The following is a 20,021-nucleotide window of genomic DNA, read 5'->3' on the forward strand; positions in this document are numbered from 1 at the left end:
TGTGTAAGCCATCACATTTTATTGGGGTCCTTTTTTAAGGATATGTGGTGTTGTGAAGGAATGAAGTGCTTATACCTCCCAAATAGAAGCGTATAGGAAGAGTAACAAGTGAAGAACAGAAAAAACTTTGTTCCCTGGGACAAAGGTTCTCTAAAGCAGGGAGTATCAAAGTCCCAGTACTTCACCCAAAAGAGTGTACGTGCAGCTGGAGAATACTGGTCTCAGACAGTAGTTGTCTGTGTTCTCAGTGCTCTGTACTTTCCAGGTAAAATGTCTCCAGACCACAGGTGCACTGTATCTCTACACTGAAGGAGCTTACACACACTTGAAAGAAAAGCAGAGATCTTCTCTTTGATTTCTTGTTTGTTATGCTGAATCCTAAAATGATAGGCAAGCACAAATTCTAGACTTCTTTTGCTTAATTTATCTGCTGAAAATCAGCTCTCTGGTCTCAAAAGGAGACAGTCACAAAAGGATGAAAAATCAAGACACATCTTAGTCATTTTTTTTTCAAACTGTTAATAGTTTAACTAGGGAAAAAAAAAAAAAAAAAAAAAAAAAAAGCCTAGGGCTTTAAACAGCCTATTAAAAAAATTTATCAGTTATTGAGGCTTTCATCTCTTCACCTTGTTCTTCAACAGCAACAAAAACATAACCAAACATTAAATGATATCTTCCTTTGCAAGTTAGTCAGCACCGGGTCAACTGGACATAGTTCCACATCCTGATCCAGAAACAGATATATGTATAGGGTATTTAATATCTCAGTGGAGAATGTCAAGAGGAGCAGAAGAGGACACTGCCAAAGTTGCATCTGATAGATGATTCACCTGTATGCCATTATCCCAGGCTTTCAATCTGCTTTACACTGTTAATACTTGACATAAGTACAGTTGATCCACCCACTCTCAAACAATAAAGCACCATTTTTCTATGGTATAAAATCTTTATCACACCATATTCCTCTCTCTGTTCTCAGATTAATGTTTTGCTGTCAGAATCCCTTTATTATCAGGCAAAACTCATCTCCCCAAAGGATGATGGATGTGTATGTACCAAAAAAAGAAAGTCCTATGTCTGGAATATTTCCCCCAAAGGAATTGGTAAGAGGCTTGGAATCTATCTGGTTTCCTAGGACTGTTACTAATCAGTTTATACCTCATCTGTAAACCTAATTCTTTTCCAACCTGGATAATTTTGTCTACCCCTATTCCAGCTGTCCAGGCCAAAAAGCCCCTCCAGAAATGCAGGGTATTTATCATTTCAATTTTTAGAGATCAATTCTCTTCCCATATGTCTCACCTAGAGTGATTGATCATTCATTGTGCTACACTACTTACTCTACTATTCTATAGATAATCATTATCAGATGCAATTTCTCACTTTAACCATAAATCTTCTTGACAGAGGTCAATTTTCCCTCTTTTCTGCTACTATTTAAGGCGAAGTATTATTCAGCATTACAGCTGAGACCAATAACGATGAAGCTTGTGAAGAAGAAGCACTTAGGAACATCAGTATTGACTACAGGGACACCCAGATCAGGACATTGTTGATTGAGGTACTGCTGACAGCACTTCTTGTTTGCCCTGTACTTCCTACCATGAGAAAAGGAAATTGCAACAAAAGTACAAAAAGGAAGCAAAAGTTATTCTGGTTCCTTAACAAACTTCCTGTTTGGCTCCACACTCATCTGACTGGGACAGGGTTGGGCTGTTCAATCTAATTTTAAGTCCACACCCATCTGATGTCCTCTTCCATGAGGATCACTGGGTGTTGGTAAGTGCACATCTTCTTCATACAGAGGAGAAGCTGGAAACAAGGGACTTTATCTGATTGGAACTCACCTTTTGTACTAGCCATAACAAGTATGAACCTGTAAGCTATGGCTGCTTCTGTACAGCCATGTTATGATGGAGGAGGATGAGGCTGACGATGAATACTCTTGTCACTGCTTTGTTTCTCTATGCTTTGTTCTCATCTGCTGCATATGACTCTTCTTCCCATCACCATTCCAGCCTGAAGGCATAAGAAGGGAAGAGACCCAGAACTCCTTGATCTGCATGAAAGGTAAACGCTCAATATACTTGGGAAGGGAAAGGGAAAGGGAAAGGGAAAGGGAAAGGGAGAGGGAGAGGGAGAGGGAAAGGGAAAGGGAAAGGGAAAGGGAGAGGGAGAGGGAGAGGGAAAAGGAGCGGGAGAGGGAGAGGGAAAAGGAGAGGGAGAGGGAAGGGAAAGGGAAAGGGAGAGGGAGAGGGAGAGGGAGAGGGAGAGGGAAAAGGAGAGGGAGAGGGAGAGGGAGAGGGAAAAGGAGAGGGAGAGGGAAGGGAAAGGGAAAGGGAAAGGGAAAGGGAAAGGGAAAGGGAAAGGGAAAGGGAGTGTTTGTTACCTGCTGTAACAAATGTTCTATACAAATATCCACAATATACTTAATATTTTTCTCTACAGATGATGTCTTTACTCAAGATGTTGTAATAGATCTACCTACGAATGTGGTAGAAGGATCACCCAGAGCTTCCTTTTCCGTTGTTGGTAAACATAAAATTAATGAAACATTAAGAAAACTTTAAACTATGAAATGAAAGCTTTGTTGTGACTTTTCTTTCTTCCTGTGGGAAATCTTGAGCAAATAGATTGATTCTTATCTTGCCCAGCAATGTTCTCTGCTGCATCTAAAAATCAGTGACATCCTTATTCACATTTCTGTTTAAACTTACTGCATTTGAATGTTTTGCCCACAGGTAGCACAGTTCTGAGTGTGCTACCAGACTCGTGCCCGTAAGATTTTTTTCACTCACCCGTGTACAAACTAGAGATGCTAGTGGAAACTTTTTGGTCTTGTAGTGGCCTTGGTTTTATTATTTTAATAGACATCAAGTGTCTGCTTAAAGTGGCACTAAAATAGGTAGTATTTCTGGAATGGGCAATTTAATCTAAGCAAGAAAAGACAGGGCAGGAATTTATTTGTTGGCTTGACAAGCAGAACGGAACAAATCACTCAGAAAGTACAGAGAACTTCAGGCTTTCTAACAGAGGTTTTCTAACCCAGCCAGGTATTCCATGGCTCACCCTACTGAGTGAAAATTGCTGTATGTTTCTGTGGCCATGAGTTGTGCTAATTCCCCTGGCATGTTTTCTTCACCAGGTGACATCATGGGCACTGCCATGCAGAACATGCACCAGCTCCTTCTCATGCCATTTGGCAATGGGGAACAGAACATGGTCCTTTTTGCACCAAATATCTATGTACTGGATTATCTAGACAAGACAAGACAGCTGAGTGAAGATGTAAAATCCAAGACCGTTGGATACTTAGTGAGCGGTGAGAGTTTTGTGCATCTTTTTACAATGTGTGCTGAATTACTATTGGGGCCTAGTGAGCAGAAGCAGTAGCATGGCTATTCAAATAGTATGGCACTGATGTTGTAGCACAGCTCAGAGATCCACTGCCTTGCTTTTTTTTTCTTTCCTTCTCCTGCTCTACCTAAACTTGGTCATCATGTTTCCTTCGAGGTTCCATCTTTAAGTCCCTTCCTCCTCTTCCACACAAGCACAGCATCTGCCTTAATCCTGTCAGTTTAGGTGGAACACGGAGCTGACATGTGCTACCTATTCTGTGACTCAATGTTCCTACAGGACAGGACATTGTGTAGACAGGATGTCTACACTTAAGCTTCTTCAAAGCTTCCCCACTGTATGGCAGACAAATTTCACCTTTTCATGTTTTCCCATTGTGATTCCACGTAAATCCGATGGAAAATAGAATTAGAAGGTTTTTTTGTTTGTTTGTTTGCTTGTTTTGTTTTTTAATTAGATAACATTTTCTCTTTCACATTCTTTCAGGCTACCAGAAGCAGCTATCATACAAACATCCTGATGGGTCCTACAGCACATTTGGCGTTAGAGATAAAGAAGGGAACACCTGGTGAGTGACTGGGAGCAGAAATGGCTTAGAAATGAATTTGCATTGAAATCACATGGTGTAGGTAAAAGACACCTTTGCTAGCTGAATCAGGTGTACAGAGCTCGCTAGGAGTGAAACTCTAAGTACTAAGGGAAATGGCTTTCCGGCTCCTATCAGAGTGCATACTGATAGTAGGTAGACTAAAAACTTGATTCCTGCACCTCATTTCTCCTATGGAACCCAATGCACTGCAGTGCTTTGCAGCCAGGATCAGCCTCAGAGTGTGCTAGTGTTCCTCCATGGATTCTAGCTGGATACAATTCTTTTTGGTACCCTTCCTTTGAGAAGTACACAAGAAAGCAAGTCACCAACTTGTTGGCTGTAATTATTCAGACTTGTGTCTAGCACGAGTGAAAAGGCTGACTTTTTCTAGATCAGCTCACAGCTTCATGGTTCCCTTGCAGGCTCACTGCCTTTGTGTACAAATCATTTGCAGAAGCTAGTCGCTTCATATTTATTGATGACAATGTCCAGGTTCAAACCCTGATGTGGCTGGCAAGAAAACAGAAGACAGATGGCTGCTTCCAAAGTGCTGGGATACTTGTCAACGATGCCTTGAAGGTGATAAAGAATTACTTTTGTTAAATTTATGCTCTTATCATTAAGATCCTCTCTCGTTACTACCAAAACCTATACTTTCCTCTAAATGCTATACTCTTCTCTGCCTAGGAATACTTCTCCACATCTTACAGTAACTATTTCCAGACCAGTCAGCTTCCTCGCTCTCTTTTACATATCTTGCACCTGTGAGAGGATTACAGGACAGGATTAGAGGAGAGGATTCCTTAAGGGAATTTGTGTTTTCTGAGGATTTTTTATTGCTGCTGATGGTATTCGTTGGCTGTTGTCGATGAGGATTTTGGTTTGGTTTTTTTTTTGGTTGTTTTTTTTTGTTTGTTTGTTTGTTTTTTAAATATATATATATGTTTAAATTGTAATGGGCTTTTCTTAACTTATGAGCTATCTCTGCTATGTGTGTATTTTCCTTTATTTTTGGGTTGCGTGCAGAAACAGCCACATTCTTCAGCTGGGATATGGCAACTCATATTTGAAAGCTTTTCATTCATGCTATTCACTGGCAATTCCTCTCTCCATATCCTTTTCAGGGAGGAGTAGATAATGAGCTGTCGCTTTCTGCCTATATCACCATTGCTTTACTGGAGGCTGGGCATTCTATGTCGGTAAGGCCGCCTTTCACTACTGCTATTCATCTGGAATTAGTTCCCAGTTGTTAGTTTGTATTCTGTACCTGCTACAAATAGTCCTAGAGAAAGACAAAGAGATGGAGAGAGAAAGTTCTCAGTTAACATTACCCTGCTTTCAATGACACTGTTCACCTTCACTTAAAAAATCTTCCTAGGGAGTAGCACGCACACTATGGCTTAGCCTCAAATATGACTTAGTCAAGAAAATAAAGCATTACAGATAAATCTGTAAAATCTAAATGGAACTAAAAGCCATACTTGGAAAAGGAAGATCCACCAGAGTGGAAAGCAGATTTATCCTTCTTTGAAAGTGACTTCTAGTACAAAGGAGAGCACAGCTGAGATGTTAGACTTCAGTATATCAGTTTCTCTGCCTCTAGTTTGTCATGTACTTTTTGAGAAACTTCCTGATTAAGAAGAACATTAATGAAGACGTGGAGTCCAACAGTAAACTTCTTTCACTTAATGTAAACCAATGAGAACTGCTCCAGAAGTATGCCTCCTATTTTATTATGCTGGTTCATGAAGCCAGAGGTGGATGTTGGTGGTATAGTGATAGAATTTGAACATTCCTGCTAATATTCCATCAAATTTTATTGCTATGCAACATATGGAAGCAGATGGGCAGTCTGATGAAATGAGATCTGACATGGAAGTGTGTGTGAAGCAGAGGTGTGCTACTGAATTCCCCCATGCAGAAAAAATTGCACCCATTGACATCCACCAATGCTTGCTGAACATTTATGAAGACCAAAGAGTGGATGTGAGCTCAGTGAGGCAATGGGTTGTGTTTTCAGCAGTGGTAACAGCAGCAATGGGTCATCTCAGCTGGTACAAATTTTTATGAGTATGGTATGCAGGCTCTTGTTCATCACTGGCAAAAGTCATAGCTAACAGTGGTGACTATGTTGAAAATTAGTGTTTCGTAACTGAGAACTTGCTTCGTCAAATAATGTTATTGTGGCTGTTGTAGTTTCAATGAAAATAAATCGGAGGCATTATTTTCAACACAACCTGTGTAGTACAACTCCACAGAACTGAATTAAAATTTCAATAGAGTCACTGAGGATAGAGACTATTCTGAAAATATTAGAATTGTTCAAGTCAACAGACTCTTAATTATGAAAGTACAGTGTGAATTGTTACCATAGAGGTAAGCAGAAGGAATTAGATGTGAAAGAAGCAGAGAAGTCTTCTGTTTATCCACCTACATCTTCAGGAACACACTGAAAATCTGCTCTAATTGTATGGAATTTCAGTCTGAAATCCTTCCTTAAAGAGTCATGTATTCTCTCTCCCAAGGTTATTATACAAACTTTATTGCCATGATGATAACAGGATGAACAAGAGGTTTAAAGACACTTTAGATCTAGTGAGGACAACTGTTCAGAATTGAGACACATGTTGTTTTGGTTGTTGTTTTTATTTATTTGCTTGTTTGTTTTTGAAGTACACAGTAATCCGAAATGCCTTATATTGTCTGGAGACTGCATCTGAGAAAAATGTCAGTGACATTTATACTCAGGCGCTTGTGACCTATGCCTTCTGCTTAGCTGGCAAGGCAGAAATATGTGAATCATTCCTTAGAGAACTACAGAAATCAGCAAAGGAAGTTGGTGAGTTTCAGCCACATCAGGATTTGGGGAGGTGGGAAGACGGAATACATTTTACTGGTGGCATGCACCTTGACAATATTCCGTTCTCATTGCTTTTCACCCTCTTTGTTTATTCAGATGGTTCAAAGTACTGGGAGCAGAAGCAGAGATCCCCACCTGAAAAATCCCACCTCTTAGATCATGTTCCATCAACTGAGGTTGAGATCACCAGCTACGTGCTGTTGGCATTGCTCTACAAACCAAATCGCAATCAAGAGGATCTCACAAAGGCCTCAGCAATTGTGCAGTGGATTATCAGGCAACAGAATCCCTACGGAGGTTTCTCTTCCACACAGGTGCATAAACTCCCATTCCCCAGTTGGTCTTAGGAACTGGGACACTCTTGTCAGTGAGGCTATGACTAGTTTTATTTCTCTCTTGTATCTTGCTTTCATGTATGTAGAGACCAAGTCTTTTTCTTAGTGAGTCCTAGAACCTTTATTATTATTATTATTTTATTTTCCCTTGTTAACTATACCTAAGTTAAATACATAAAGGAGTAATTGGACTAGTAAGAAATCCAGATATTCATGTTAGCAGTAAACCTAAAAAAACCCTCTTATTACCAGGTCTTAATTGCTATATGACCAAGAGGTTCTCTGCAGTCCCTAGGAAATCCATGCATTTTCACTTGAAATATCTTATTGAGATGTGCTCTAGTGTTCATATTTTGTACTCTGAAACCTTTATAATTAGTGGAGATATTTCCTTCACACTAAAATATGCACATCAGAAGGAAATGCCTCCTTCTATGTGGGAAACTTGGAATCATATACAAGTTCAGGGTTTTTTTTAACCAGGTCAAAGTGGCTTTGTTTTGTATTAGAATCATAATATTGATTTTCTCCTCATAATCATAGTGTAGCTAACTGTCTTTTTTTTTTTTTTTTTTTTTTTTCAGGACACGGTTGTTGCTCTTCAAGCCCTTGCTGCTTATGGTGAGGCCACCTACAATTCTGTTACACAAAATGCCATCAAGATCACTTCCAAGAACACTTTCGAGAAAGTATTCACTGTTAATAATGAGAACAGGCTCCTACTGCAACAGACTCCCCTCCCTGAAGTCCCTGGGAAATACAACTTAATAGTGAATGGCACTGGATGTGTACTTACACAAGTAAGTGTCTGCTCTCCTCTTTACTGTATCCTACAATCTGCATGCAATGTAGCTGTGTTTCTGATGACTTTCCATCTGATTTCTCTTTCTTTTTCCTAATTATTTGATTTTCCTAAACTCTTTAAACAACCTTTTCTCTGTTTCATATTCTGACTCCTATTAAATCACAACATAGCAAAAAAAGTTTTTCTAATAGTAAGGGATTTCTAATGTGTGATTAAAAATGATAAAACGATTTTCTAATGTGTGGTGCACCTTTATGGACAAAATGCAGGACTGATGTGTCAGTCTTCAACATAATCAAGAATCATTCACATGCCCTGGAAACTTCACTCAGTCTGATGTTCTATTTTAGAATTCAAAGAAAAATCCTTGGCATTTTTAAAAAAGTTATTTTTTTTCCTCTTCCAGACAGCACTGAGATACAACATACACCTTCCAGAGGGGGCATTTGGATTTTCTCTCTCAGTACAGACATCAAATGCTTCCTGCCCCCAGGACCAACCAGGAAAATTTGATATTGTACTCATAAGCAGGTAATGTGCCATCAACAAACCAGCTGCACAGCTGACATGCCGAGTAGAGTAATGTGTGTTTTCAGTTTTGTTTAAAGTCATGAACCATGAGCTGATCTATCCTGGACAGTGTTGATGGTATCAACTAATATGACATATTTCCCAAAAGACCTTGTGATACTTACACTATTAATACATAAATTGCTAGCATGTACTTTGCCCCCTCATGCCAGAGTCCTTCCCACAGTGTCTCCCATTCGAGCCAGTCAGCAAGTGCATATGATTCACCCCATTCTTTCTGTGTTCTATGAGACTAATAGTCATGAGAATTTCCTTCCCCTGACACAAACCAGGCTGACTGGGATGTCTGTTGTTTCAGTTACACAGGGAAGCGCTCTAGCTCCAACATGGTCATTATTGATGTGAAGATGCTCTCCGGCTTTGTTCCTGTGAAATCTTCCCTGGATAAGGTAAACAAAAGAAACATGATTAAATGAGTCACCGAGGTAGATAGGAGATACCAGGTTGTGACTATAGGAGTTGGATGAAAACAGAGGAATGGTACAAAAACTATTCACCCAGAAAGTGGGTGCAAATTTTGCAGATGACATCAGGTTAGGTGGGAGTGTTGATCTGTCTGAGAGCAGTAACGCTCTGCAGGGAGATCTTTTTAGGCTACAGTGATGTCACATGACATTCAAAACAGCTAAATGCCAGCTCCCACATTTGTCATAACAACCCGTTGCATGGCATAGACCTGCTGAAGGATGACTGGAAAACTGCCCAGCAGAAAAAGGCCTGGGGGTACTGGTCAACAGCCAGCTGAACATGAGCCAGCAGTGTCCCAGGCAGACAAGAAGGTCAATAGCTTTCTGGCCTTATCAGAAATAGTGTGGCCAGTAGGACCAGGGAAGTGATTGTCCCTCTGTACTCAGCACTGGTGAGAACTTACCTTAAGTACTGTGCTCAGTTTAGCCTCCTCACCGTGAGATGAATATTGACAGAATCATAGAATCATAGAATGGCTTGGGTTGAAAAGGACTCTAAGATCATCTACTTTCAACCTCCCTGCCACAGGAAGGGTCACCAACCACTAGACAGGCTGCCCAGAGCCACATCCAGCCTGGCCTTGAATGCATCTCCCTCCTATTTGTATGCTCCCTTCAAGTATTGGAAGGCCACCAGGAGGTCTTCCCAGAGCCTTCTCTTCTCCAAGCTAAACAAGCTCAGTTCCCTCAACTTTTCTTCATAGGAGAGGTGCTCCCATTCTCTGATCATCTCAGTGGTCCTCCTCTGGACTTGTTCCAAGAGCTCTGTGTCTTTCTTGTGCTGGGGGCTCCAGACCTGGACACAGTACTGCAGATGGGGCCTTACAAGAGCCAAGTACAGGAGGACAATCACCCCCCTCTCCCTGCTGGTCACCCCTCTTTTAATGCAGCCCAGAACACAGTTGGCTTCCAAACTGCAAGCGCACACTGCTGCGTTCAGCTTCTTGTCCACTAGGTCCAAGTCCTTCTATGCAGGGCTGCTCTCAAGGGATTCTTCGCCCAGTCTGTATAAATACCTGGGATTACCCAAGCCCAACTTGCACTTGACCTTGTTGAACCTCATTAGGTTCACACGGGCCCACTTCTCCAGCCTGTCCAGGTCCCTCTGGATGCCTTCCCTTCCTTCCAATGTATCGGTTATATCACTCAGCTTGGTGTCGTCTTTAAACTTGCTGAGGGTGCACTCAATGCCATTGTCAATGTCACTAATAAAGATGTTGAAGAGCACTGGTCACATGACCAACACCTGAGGGACATCGCCTGTGACTGGCCTCCACCCTGGCACAGCACCATTAATCACAACCCTGTGTCTGTAATCAGCCAACCAATTCTTAATCCTCCCAACAGTCCATCCTTCAAATCTACACCTCTACAATTTAGAAAGAAGGATGTGGTGAGGGGCCATGTCAAAGGCTTTGCAGAAGTCCAGGTAGATGACATCTGTTCCCTGTCCACTGATTCTAGCAGTCCATCATAGAAGGTCACCAGATTGGTCAAGCCCTTGGTGAAGCCATGTTGGCTGTCTCAAATCACCTCTTTATCTCGTATGTGCCTTAACATAACTTCTAGGCAGATCAGCTCCATAATCTTCCCACGCACAGAGGCGAGGCTCACTGACCTGTAGCTCCCCAGGTTTTTCTTTCTCCCTTTCTTAAAATGGGAGTAATGTTTCCCTTTCTCCAATCACCTAGATTGCTTCACCTAGCAACCTTGATTTTTCAAATATGACGGAGAGTGGCTCGGCAACCACATCAGCCATCTCTTTCAGAACCCCAGGATGGATATCATCTGGCCCCATGGACTTACATGCATTCAGTTTCATGAGGAGGTCTCAGACTTATTCCATTGTTACAGCGCAATGGAATCCACTCCTTTCACCCACTCCTAGAGCTTCAGGGTCCTGGCAGATATGGGGAGAAGCCTGACCACCTGTGAAGACTGAGGCAAAAACCTGAGCTCTGCAGGTTTTTCCATGTCTGAGGAAGTCAGTTCTCCATCTTTATTTATCAGAGGGGGAACACCCTCTTTGATCTGTCTCCTTCTGCCTATGTACCTGTAGAATTCCTTCTTGTTATCTTTCACATCCCATGCCAAGTTCAGCTCCATCTGTGCCTTGCCTTTCCTGATTATATCTCTGCACATCAAGATAATGTCCATATACTCTTCCCAGGCTACACCAGGTAATTGGGGAGTTCACACTCTTGAGCTGTGTGTGTTAGGAAAGCCCTTCACATCCCTTGCCAAGTTCAGCTCTATCTGTGCCTTGGCTTTCCTGATCTTATTTCAACACATGCGGACAATGTCCTTGTATTCTTCCCAGGCTATCAATCCTGCTTCCACTTCCTGTACATTTCCCTCTTTTCCCTCAGTTTAAGCTACAGATCCTTGCTCAGCCATGCCAGTCATCTGCCTCCATTGCTCGGTTTCTTCTGCTGGGGTATGCAGAGCTGTTCTGGTCTCAGAAAAGTGTCCTTAAAGAGCTGCCAGCTCTGTTCTGTACCCATGCCCTTAAGGACAGTTTCCCAGAAGATCCCACTCAGCAGTTCCTTGAGCAGTCGGAATTTTGCTCTCCTGAAGTTCAGGGTCCTGACTCTACTTTTTGCGAGGCCTGTTTTCCTCCAGATCACAAACTCCACCAGGGCATGGTCACTACAACCCAGGCTGCCTCCAATCTTAACCTCTCTAATGCTCTCCCTCACACTGGTGAGCACCAGGTCCAGTAAGGCTTCACTTCGGGTTAGTCCATCTAATACCTGGACCAGGAATTTATTCCCAACAGACTCCAGGAATCTCCTTGATTGTCTGCCACCACCATGCCACTATCCCAGCAGATATCCGGGTGGTTGAAATCCCCCATCAGGACAAGAGCCCATCAGCACAACAACCTCCTGCAGTTGAAGCAAGAAGACCTCATCAAGAGGCACCCACTGATCAGGTGGCCTGTAGCAGATTCCAAACACTAGATGCCCCTTATTGGGCTGATCCCTGATTTTCACCTATAAGCTCTCAACCTAAGTCATGGCCGTTGCTCAGACACAGCTCTTTACAATCTATCCACTTCCAAACATAGAGAGCAACTTCCCCTCCCTTCCTACCCTGTCTATCCCTTCTGAAGAGCCTGTAGCCTTCAGGTGGAGTGTTCTAATCATGGTATTCATCCCATCCACCATTTTGAGTTGCTCAAGCTTGTGCAAGGACGAGCAATGAATCTAGTGAAGGGACTAGAAAGCAAGAGTTATGAGGATTGGCTGAGAGAGCTGAGTCTGTTTAGGTGGGAGAAAAGGAGGCTGGGGTGAGATCTTGCTCTCTGCAACAACCTGAAAAGAGGCTGTGACAAGGAGGATGTGGCAAGGAGGCTGCTGGTCTCTTACCAGGTGACAAGTGATTAGGACATGAGGCAACAGGAAGAATTTCTTCATGGAGAGGGTGGTTAGGCATTGGAACAGGCCACCTAAGGAGGTGTTGGAGTTGCCATACCTGGAGGTGTTCAAAGCCGGATTGGATGGGGCTGCCTGGTGTAGTATTAGATCTGTAGGTTGGTGGCCCTGCCTGTGTCAGGGGGTTTGGAGCTTGATGATCCTGGAAGTCCCTTCCAACCATGATTCTATGATTCTATGTAGCACTTAGTGACATGCATAGTTCAGTGATAGACTTGTAGTGTTACATGATGGTTGGACTGGGTGATCTTAAAGATCTTTTTCACCATAAATTATTTCTATGATTCTACAAAACCCTGTGAGGTGTTTGTATGGCTGCATCATCCCCAGCACTGGGTGAAGGGAGCTGAGAGTACATAACACTGACTTTCCCGTAACAAAAATTAGGAAGGGTTTCAGCTGAAGCCTTACCAGCTGAGAACTCAGAACCAGCACTGTTTGAGAAGGGTCAGAAATATAGCAGACTAATTTTGAAACCTATATGACAGTGGAGGCAGGCATATCCCTCTAGTAAACCACTGTGTTTCCCAGCATATAAACCCCCACTAAGTCAAGTGACAGTTTTTGCTCAGCATCCTCTACCTATTCAGCAAAATTGAGACTCTAAAAAAAACAGGTACCAGCCCTTGATATTTGGCTAGAAACAGAACCCGAAATCACAAGGTAGCAGGTTCTGAGGTAACATTTAATTTTAGCTTATGGTTTATATCAGCAAGTTTGCAGATGACACCAACCTGAGAGGTGCTGCTGACGTACTAAAGGGAAAGGATGCCATTCAGAGAGACCTGTATAGGCTTGAGAGGTAGTCCATGCCAATCTCGTGAAGTTCAACAAATCCAAGTGCAAGGTCCTACATTTGGGTTGGGTCAATCCCAAGCTCAAATACAAGCTGGGCAGAGAGTGGCTTGAGAGCAGCCCTGAGGAGAAGAATTTGGGAGTGTCAGTTGATGAAAGACTCAACATGAGCTGGCAATGTGTGCTTGCAGCCCAGAAGGCCAACTGTATCCTGGGTTGCAGCAAGAGAAGTGTGACCAGCAAGTCAAGGGAGGAGATTCTGTCCCTCTGCTCTCCTGAGACCCCACCTGTAGTACTGCAACCAGTTCTGGCATCCACAACACAAGAAGGACATCAGGTTGTTAGAGTGGGTTCAGAGGAGGGCCATGAAGATGGTCAGAGGGCTTGAGCAACTCCCCTGCAATGACAGGCTGAGATAGTTTGGCCTCTTCAGTCTGGAGAAAAGAAGTCTTCAGGGGGACATTATAGCAGCCTCCCAGTACCTGAAGGGGGCATACAGGAAAGTTGCAGGACTTTTTATAAGGGAATGTAGCAACAAGACAAGGGGAAATGGATTTAAACTGGAAGAGAGTAGATTTAGACTAGCTATTAGGAAGAAACTCTTTACTGTGCAAGTGGTGAAACATTGGAACTGGTCTCCCCGAGAGGCTGTGGGTTCCCACTCCCTGGAGGAGTTCAAAGCCAGGCTGGATGGGGCTTTGAGCAACGTGGTCTAGAAGGAGGTGTCTCTGACTATAGCAAGGGGAGTGGAACTAGATGATCTTAAAGTTCACTTCCATTCTATAATTCTATGACTCCATGGATTTATCTCCATGTCCTTGTTTTAAAGCTCATCGATACCCATACAGTGATGCAAGTAGAATACAAGAAAAATCATGTTCTCCTTTACCTGGAAAATGTAAGTACCAAACACTGGATATTTGATTTAAACAAATAATAAAATCAGCATGTTATAGATGCACCTACAGAGAGGTTACATTCTCTGAAGTGCCCAGATATATTCCCCTCCCCATCAGCTTTGCCCTCTACTCACTAAGCTGCTTATTCCCCAAACTGTGTAACATCCCACACATCCCACAAAGCTTCAAACTGATACCTATTAGCAACTATATAAAATTAATTTAAAAAGCATTAATAAACTAATCAAAAATCTTTCTCCTTTCTGTAAATGGTGAATAAACACCAAAAAGGAGGTTCTTTTACGTGTATGTTCCCTAGGCAATGTTCTGTTACATCCCAGTTCTTCTAACAGGACATGGAACACTACTAAGAGATCTAGAAAAAAAAAATAATTCCTTCTCTTACTTCAATTCATTCCCAACTCTAGCTTTTAATCTAATTCTGGACCAGAATGTACATACAGAAATACAATTGCTTGGAGAATTAATACCAGTCTTTTGAGATTTCTTTTCTCTCTCTTGCCTCAAGCCAATAGGATTTGTTTATCTTACAAAGACAAGCATGATTGGAAACCTACAGCTCTTCTCTTCAGTCTCTCTTTGGACTCTTCAGAAATATTTTTGATTTTGACTTGGCAGGCAGATAATGGATTTCCCACATCTGTATCAGTGCGTACCAGCTGGGATTAGATATATATGATCTTGTATATTATATTGATTATATATTATATATATATATTGGATATATAATTGATCAACTCCAGATTGTGTTAGATGAACAAAACGTCTTATGTGATCCTCATCCTTCCATTACCAGATCTTGCAAAAGAGGAGAAAGGAAGTCATTTTCTCAGTTGAACAGGAGTTTGTAGTGACTCATCCCAAGCCAGCTCCTGTGCAGATCTATGATTACTATGTTACAGGTAGGTCTTTGTTTCAACCAGAACAAAGTGTGGGGAAGGGACAGGGAGAGCAGAAATTGTACATGACTTCAGAGAGACAAAGAGCCAATTCTCATGGAACTAACATTCCTCTGAACTATGTTAGGAATTGGAACTGGTGCCAGGGAAGAGACCCATCTCATTTCAGCTAGCTTGGTTATATGTATAAGATGAAAGTGGGCATGACTGGAAAGCTATGAAAATGTGTTTGTCAGTACTAAGGAGATTTCAAGAATCTTCAGCTTAAATATGTGTAAGGAAATGTGTATCCACCTCCAAGGAAATAAACAAGAAGTGATCTCCAGGGTAATAGAATCATAGGATCCTTAGAGTTGGAAGGGACTGTTAAAGGTCATCTAGTCCAGCTCTCCTGCAATGAACAGGGATATGCACAACTAATGAGGTTGTCCAGGGCTTGATCCAGCCTCACCTATAAGGTTTCCAGGAACAGGGCATCAACCACATCTCTAGACAACGTGTTCCAGTGTCTCACCACACTCATTCTGAAGGACTTTTTCCTTATATCCAACCTATATCTACCATCTTTAAGCTTGAAGCCATTTCCCTTGTTCTATAACCACAGTCTGTCCCCTTCTTTCCTGTAGCTCTCCTTGAGACACTGAAAGATCACTATCAGGTCACCTCAGAGCCTTTTCCAGACTGAACAGTGATGACAACTATATCATGATGTTCTAGTAGTACAGTAGCTTCCAGCTCCTGTTTATTTCCCAAGCTGCATGTATTGGTGTAGAGGCACTTCTGCTGGGCAGCTGGTCTTGTCACTTCCTTAAAGCATAACTCCTTAATCCCTTTTAAATACTTCCCTTCATTTTTCCCATTGCCGTTTCCTATTGCCGCAACAGCTACTGCCTTGTCATCAAAGGATTTTGTATGTGCTGCAGCGTTTCCACCACCTCTCAAGGCAGAGGGTTCTTCAAGGCCCCTGTGTTGGAAATGTCCAAGTAATTTTATCAGAGATACCGTCCTGACAAAAAGCAGAATTTATTCGCGATTGCAATAGCGGGCGTCCCGCAAGCAGGAGCGTGCCTATGGACACGACATGACAGCCTTTATACCCTGTTTTCTCCCCCTTGCCTCCCCCTCCCGTGTTTCCGCATTGGCTGGGTACTCCAGGTTCACAATCGTATCAGAAGGTTTACATTTGTTAATTACTTCTAATTTATTTGTTATCTGGTGTCAGTCCTGTCCTCCTGTTGTTTTCAAGATGTCTCAGTGCTCTTCTTGTCATGCTGATAGGGTGATTTTCTTTAAAGTCTTCGTTAAACAAAGGGCACCGCAGGGGGAGTAGAGGAGGGGAGGGAGAATGATGCCAGGCCTTCCGATGTCTCTTCAGGCACTTCCTCGGGCATGCCATGACTTGTTCTCTGGTTTAATCAATCTCGTGCAGGATATTCTTGCAGTGTGTATGACAAAATATACATATATACACCTATATACAAAGAGTGCATTCCTGGGGAAGGTTCATCTAGAGGATAAGTGATGCAAACTATCAGAGCCCTCCCTAAGTAAAGTAGAAAGACACCCAAAAAGAACTATGAGCAGAGATTGTGAAATAAAAAAATATTATCCAATTCTAATGCAGAAAAAACATTTGATTCCCACACCTGCCAGCACCCTGTCCCTCTAATCTAGCTATGCTCTCCTACATTGCATCATGGAAAGGCTTACTATTCCCCCCATTCCCCTTCAGACCTAGTTTAAACCCCTCCCAATGACCCCCACTAAGCCTTTCCCCAAGGACCTTTCTCCCTCTTTGAGAAAGGCAAACCCTACCTGGTGCCCACAAACCTGGTGCCATATAAGCCATCTGACTGTCAAAAAGCCGAAGTTCTGGCAATGGCACCACTGACAGAGCCAGGTGTTTAAAGATGAGGTCATTTGATGTATTTACATGTCCTTACTCAATACAGGAGACAGAGAAGAAAAGATGATCTGTGCATTCAATTCCTTTTGCTGTCATCCCAAGGTCTCGAAGTCCCTTTTGATAGCTCTTGATGCACATGTAGCTGCTTCATATCTTCCAGTATGGAAAAGCAGTAAGGGGCTGCGGTCTGATGGCTGTACCATGCTAGATAGTTTTCTGATGACATTTCCCACCCAGGAAGACAGCAGACTTTTCTAAGAAGGGGATCTGCTCAGCATACTGGACATTCAGTTCACTGTAGAGAAGAATCACCTGCAGCTAATATCCGTCTCTTGTTTTTCAATGGTGTAGCCTTGATGTTGGGAGAAGGCTTTTTGTGGTTTGGTTTCATTAGTTTGTCTAGACTGAGTGGATTGTTATCACCCACAGATGGGCCTTCCACATCCAGGGCCTCATACCTGCTGTACAGAGGCACCTGGGGGGAGGGGAGGGGGGTAGGAGAGGGAGGGAGGAAGGTGGAGAAGGCCAGGAGGACTTTTGTACTTGACTTCAAGCACTAACTTGCTTCCACCTGCTTTTTTCCTTTGTGTTCTTGCCTCCAGCCTTGCAATTTTTTCCTTGACCTGATGTGATACAGACAGCCTTGTGTTTTGTGCTCTTTCCCTTGAAATAACCTGTCAGTGCGTGGGTGAATTGTGGTTTGTCCCCCATGACACTTTTTAATCTGTATATTTCATCCTGTAGCCTCATCACAAGTCAGAGCAGATCTTCTACCTGCTCACACCTCACACAGCTGTTCTGCCAGGGAAAGGCTCATTCAGACAACATCCATCCAAACACAGAGGTTTGGACAGCTGCACAGTTGCTTCCGAACTCAGTCAGGGTTTCAGTATCCTTTCTGGCAGGGGCAGACATCCTTGCTCTCCTTCGCGTGGATACCATGACAGCCTGTGTCCGCGGAGGGTGACAATCTGGGTGGACGACCCGATGGATAAGCAATTGGTTGAAAGGCCACAGACAGAGGGTGGTGGTCAATGGCTCTATGTCCAGGTGGAGGCCGGTAACAAGTGGTGTCCCCCAAGGGTCTGTCTTGGGACCGGTGCTCTTTAACATCTTTATTAATGACATCGATGAGGGAATTGAGTGCACCCTCAGCAAGTTTGCTGACGACACCAAGCTGAGTGGTGCGGTTGATACGGTGGAAGGAAGGGATGCCATTCAGAGGGACCTCGACAGGCTGGAAAGCTGGGCTCGGGTGAACCTAATGAGATTCAACACGGCAAAGTGCAAGGTTTTGCATTTGGGCCGGAAGAACCCCAGGCACCTGTACAGGCTGGGAGGAGTGGTCCTTGAGAGCAACTCGGCAGAGAAGGACCTAGGGGTCCTGATGGACGAGAGACTTAACATGAGCCAGCAGTGCACTCTGGCAGCTCGAAAGGCAAATGGGATCCTGGGCTCCATCAGGAGAAGGGTGGTCAGCAGGGACAGGGAGGTGATTGTCCCTCCCTACTCGGCTCTTGTGAGGCCCCATCTGGAGTACTGTGTCCAGGTGTGGAGTCCTCAGTACAAGAAAGACATAGAGATTTTGGAAAGGGTCCAGAGGAGAGCGACTAAGATGATCAGGGGGCTGGAGCACTTCCCCTATGAGGACAGGCTGAGGGAGTTGGGCTTGTTCAGCCTGGAGAAGAGAAGGCTGCGGGGTGACCTCATTGCAGCCTATCAATACCTGAATGGAACCTACACCCAGGAGGGGAGTAAACTCTTCAAAAGGGCTGACAATAGCAGGACTAGGGGAAATGGATCCAAGTTGAAGGAGGGAAGATTTAGGTTGGATGTTAGGGGGAAGTTCTTTACAAGGAGAGTGGTTGGGCCCTGGAACGGGCTGCCCAGGGAGGTTGTGGATGCCCCGTCCTTGGACGTGTTCAAGGCCAGGTTGGACGGGGTCCTGGGCAACCTGATCTAAATGTGTATGTTTGGTGGCCCTGCTAGGCAGGGGGGTTGGAACTACATGATCCTTGAGGTCCCTTCCAACCCGGGTGATTCTGTGATTCTGTGATTCTGTGATTCTGTGATTCTGTGATTCTGAATCCTGCACTTGCAGTGTGACGACCCTGCCCTTTGCGGGCGATAACCGCCTAATGAACTTCTGTCTCTCGCACGCCGGCTTCTCTCCATCCCTGCTCGAGCAGCTCTCTCCCGCCCCCTAGCGGCAGGTTTTGTACACGCAGGAGGTTCGGCCGCTCTCACCCCCGGCTCCGCCGCACCGCGTCAGTGCTGCCGAACGTCAGGGACGTCTCTTCGCAACGGCTTTTTTCGCGATGTGTACCTTTCTGTAAAGGCTACCTTGGTGCGAATTTCTGCTGTGAAGCTGACTCACACGAAGTCTTTGCTTTTTCCAGAAGAATATGCTGTTGCTCAATACACGTCACTTTGCAGAGACGTTGTTGCAGAAATGGGCTAATGATAAGTGAAAGTAAGGTAAGTGAAACTCAGGAAAAACAAAAACAAGCAGCAACGAAGGGGAAGCACTGGGGAAGGAAAGTGGAGCGAACAGTTAGTAAAAAGAAAGGTAAGAAGGTGAAATATGAAGTAGCATGAATGGAGGAATTGGAAGGATGAGTAGAGTGAGGGCTATTCTTGCAGGAAAGGAGCCTTCACCAGGCTTTCCAAGAAGCAGTCAGAGACAGTGGACAGATCCTGTCCTATGGCACGTGCTCTGTGGACTACATTTGTGGACCACTTTGCTATTCATAGGAGGAAATCAGCCCCTCTACAGGGTGAAAGTCAAAGTGCAGAAAAATGGAAACAGTGGAAAATTCCTGCAGAGATTCCTCAAAAACATCAACTCTTATTAAACATTACCTACAGCACCTCTCAAAGCCTGTGTGTTTAATGGGCACATTTCACACGGACTTAAGGAATGGAATCCTAGCCAGTCAAATTCTGAGGAGAACGTTTGATGTGACGTGAATCTCAGAGGTGTGCGTTGACCAGTCAGATGTACAATGTTGTTATACTGTAGGGGGAGCTCCAGGCCTGCATGCTGCTCAGTTCAGCAGT

The 20,021-nt window shown here is 43.6% G+C and overlaps 1 protein-coding gene across 1 annotated transcript in view; it reads left to right on the plus strand.

The window, feature by feature from the left end:
• Window positions 1–19,422, plus strand: part of LOC306945749 (ovostatin-like) — a gene marked incomplete at both ends in the record, with an annotated part of 35,256 nt that extends 15,834 nt beyond the window's left edge. Inside the window, 16 exon segments of the mRNA XM_079534549.1 lie at window positions 980–1,103; window positions 1,443–1,561; window positions 2,019–2,070; window positions 2,449–2,532; window positions 3,146–3,322; window positions 3,844–3,925; window positions 4,369–4,525; window positions 5,071–5,145; window positions 6,620–6,785; window positions 6,903–7,120; window positions 7,726–7,941; window positions 8,353–8,477; window positions 8,836–8,926; window positions 14,066–14,134; window positions 14,953–15,058; window positions 19,361–19,422. Coding sequence (XP_079390675.1) covers window positions 980–1,103; window positions 1,443–1,561; window positions 2,019–2,070; window positions 2,449–2,532; window positions 3,146–3,322; window positions 3,844–3,925; window positions 4,369–4,525; window positions 5,071–5,145; window positions 6,620–6,785; window positions 6,903–7,120; window positions 7,726–7,941; window positions 8,353–8,477; window positions 8,836–8,926; window positions 14,066–14,134; window positions 14,953–15,058; window positions 19,361–19,422 — 1,923 coding nt within the window.
• Between the last annotated feature and the right edge of the window lie 599 nt (window positions 19,423–20,021).

Source organism: Tetrao urogallus (genome assembly GCF_951394365.1).
Source record: "Tetrao urogallus genome assembly, chromosome: 1".
Classification (NCBI taxonomy): domain Eukaryota; kingdom Metazoa; phylum Chordata; class Aves; order Galliformes; family Phasianidae; genus Tetrao; species Tetrao urogallus.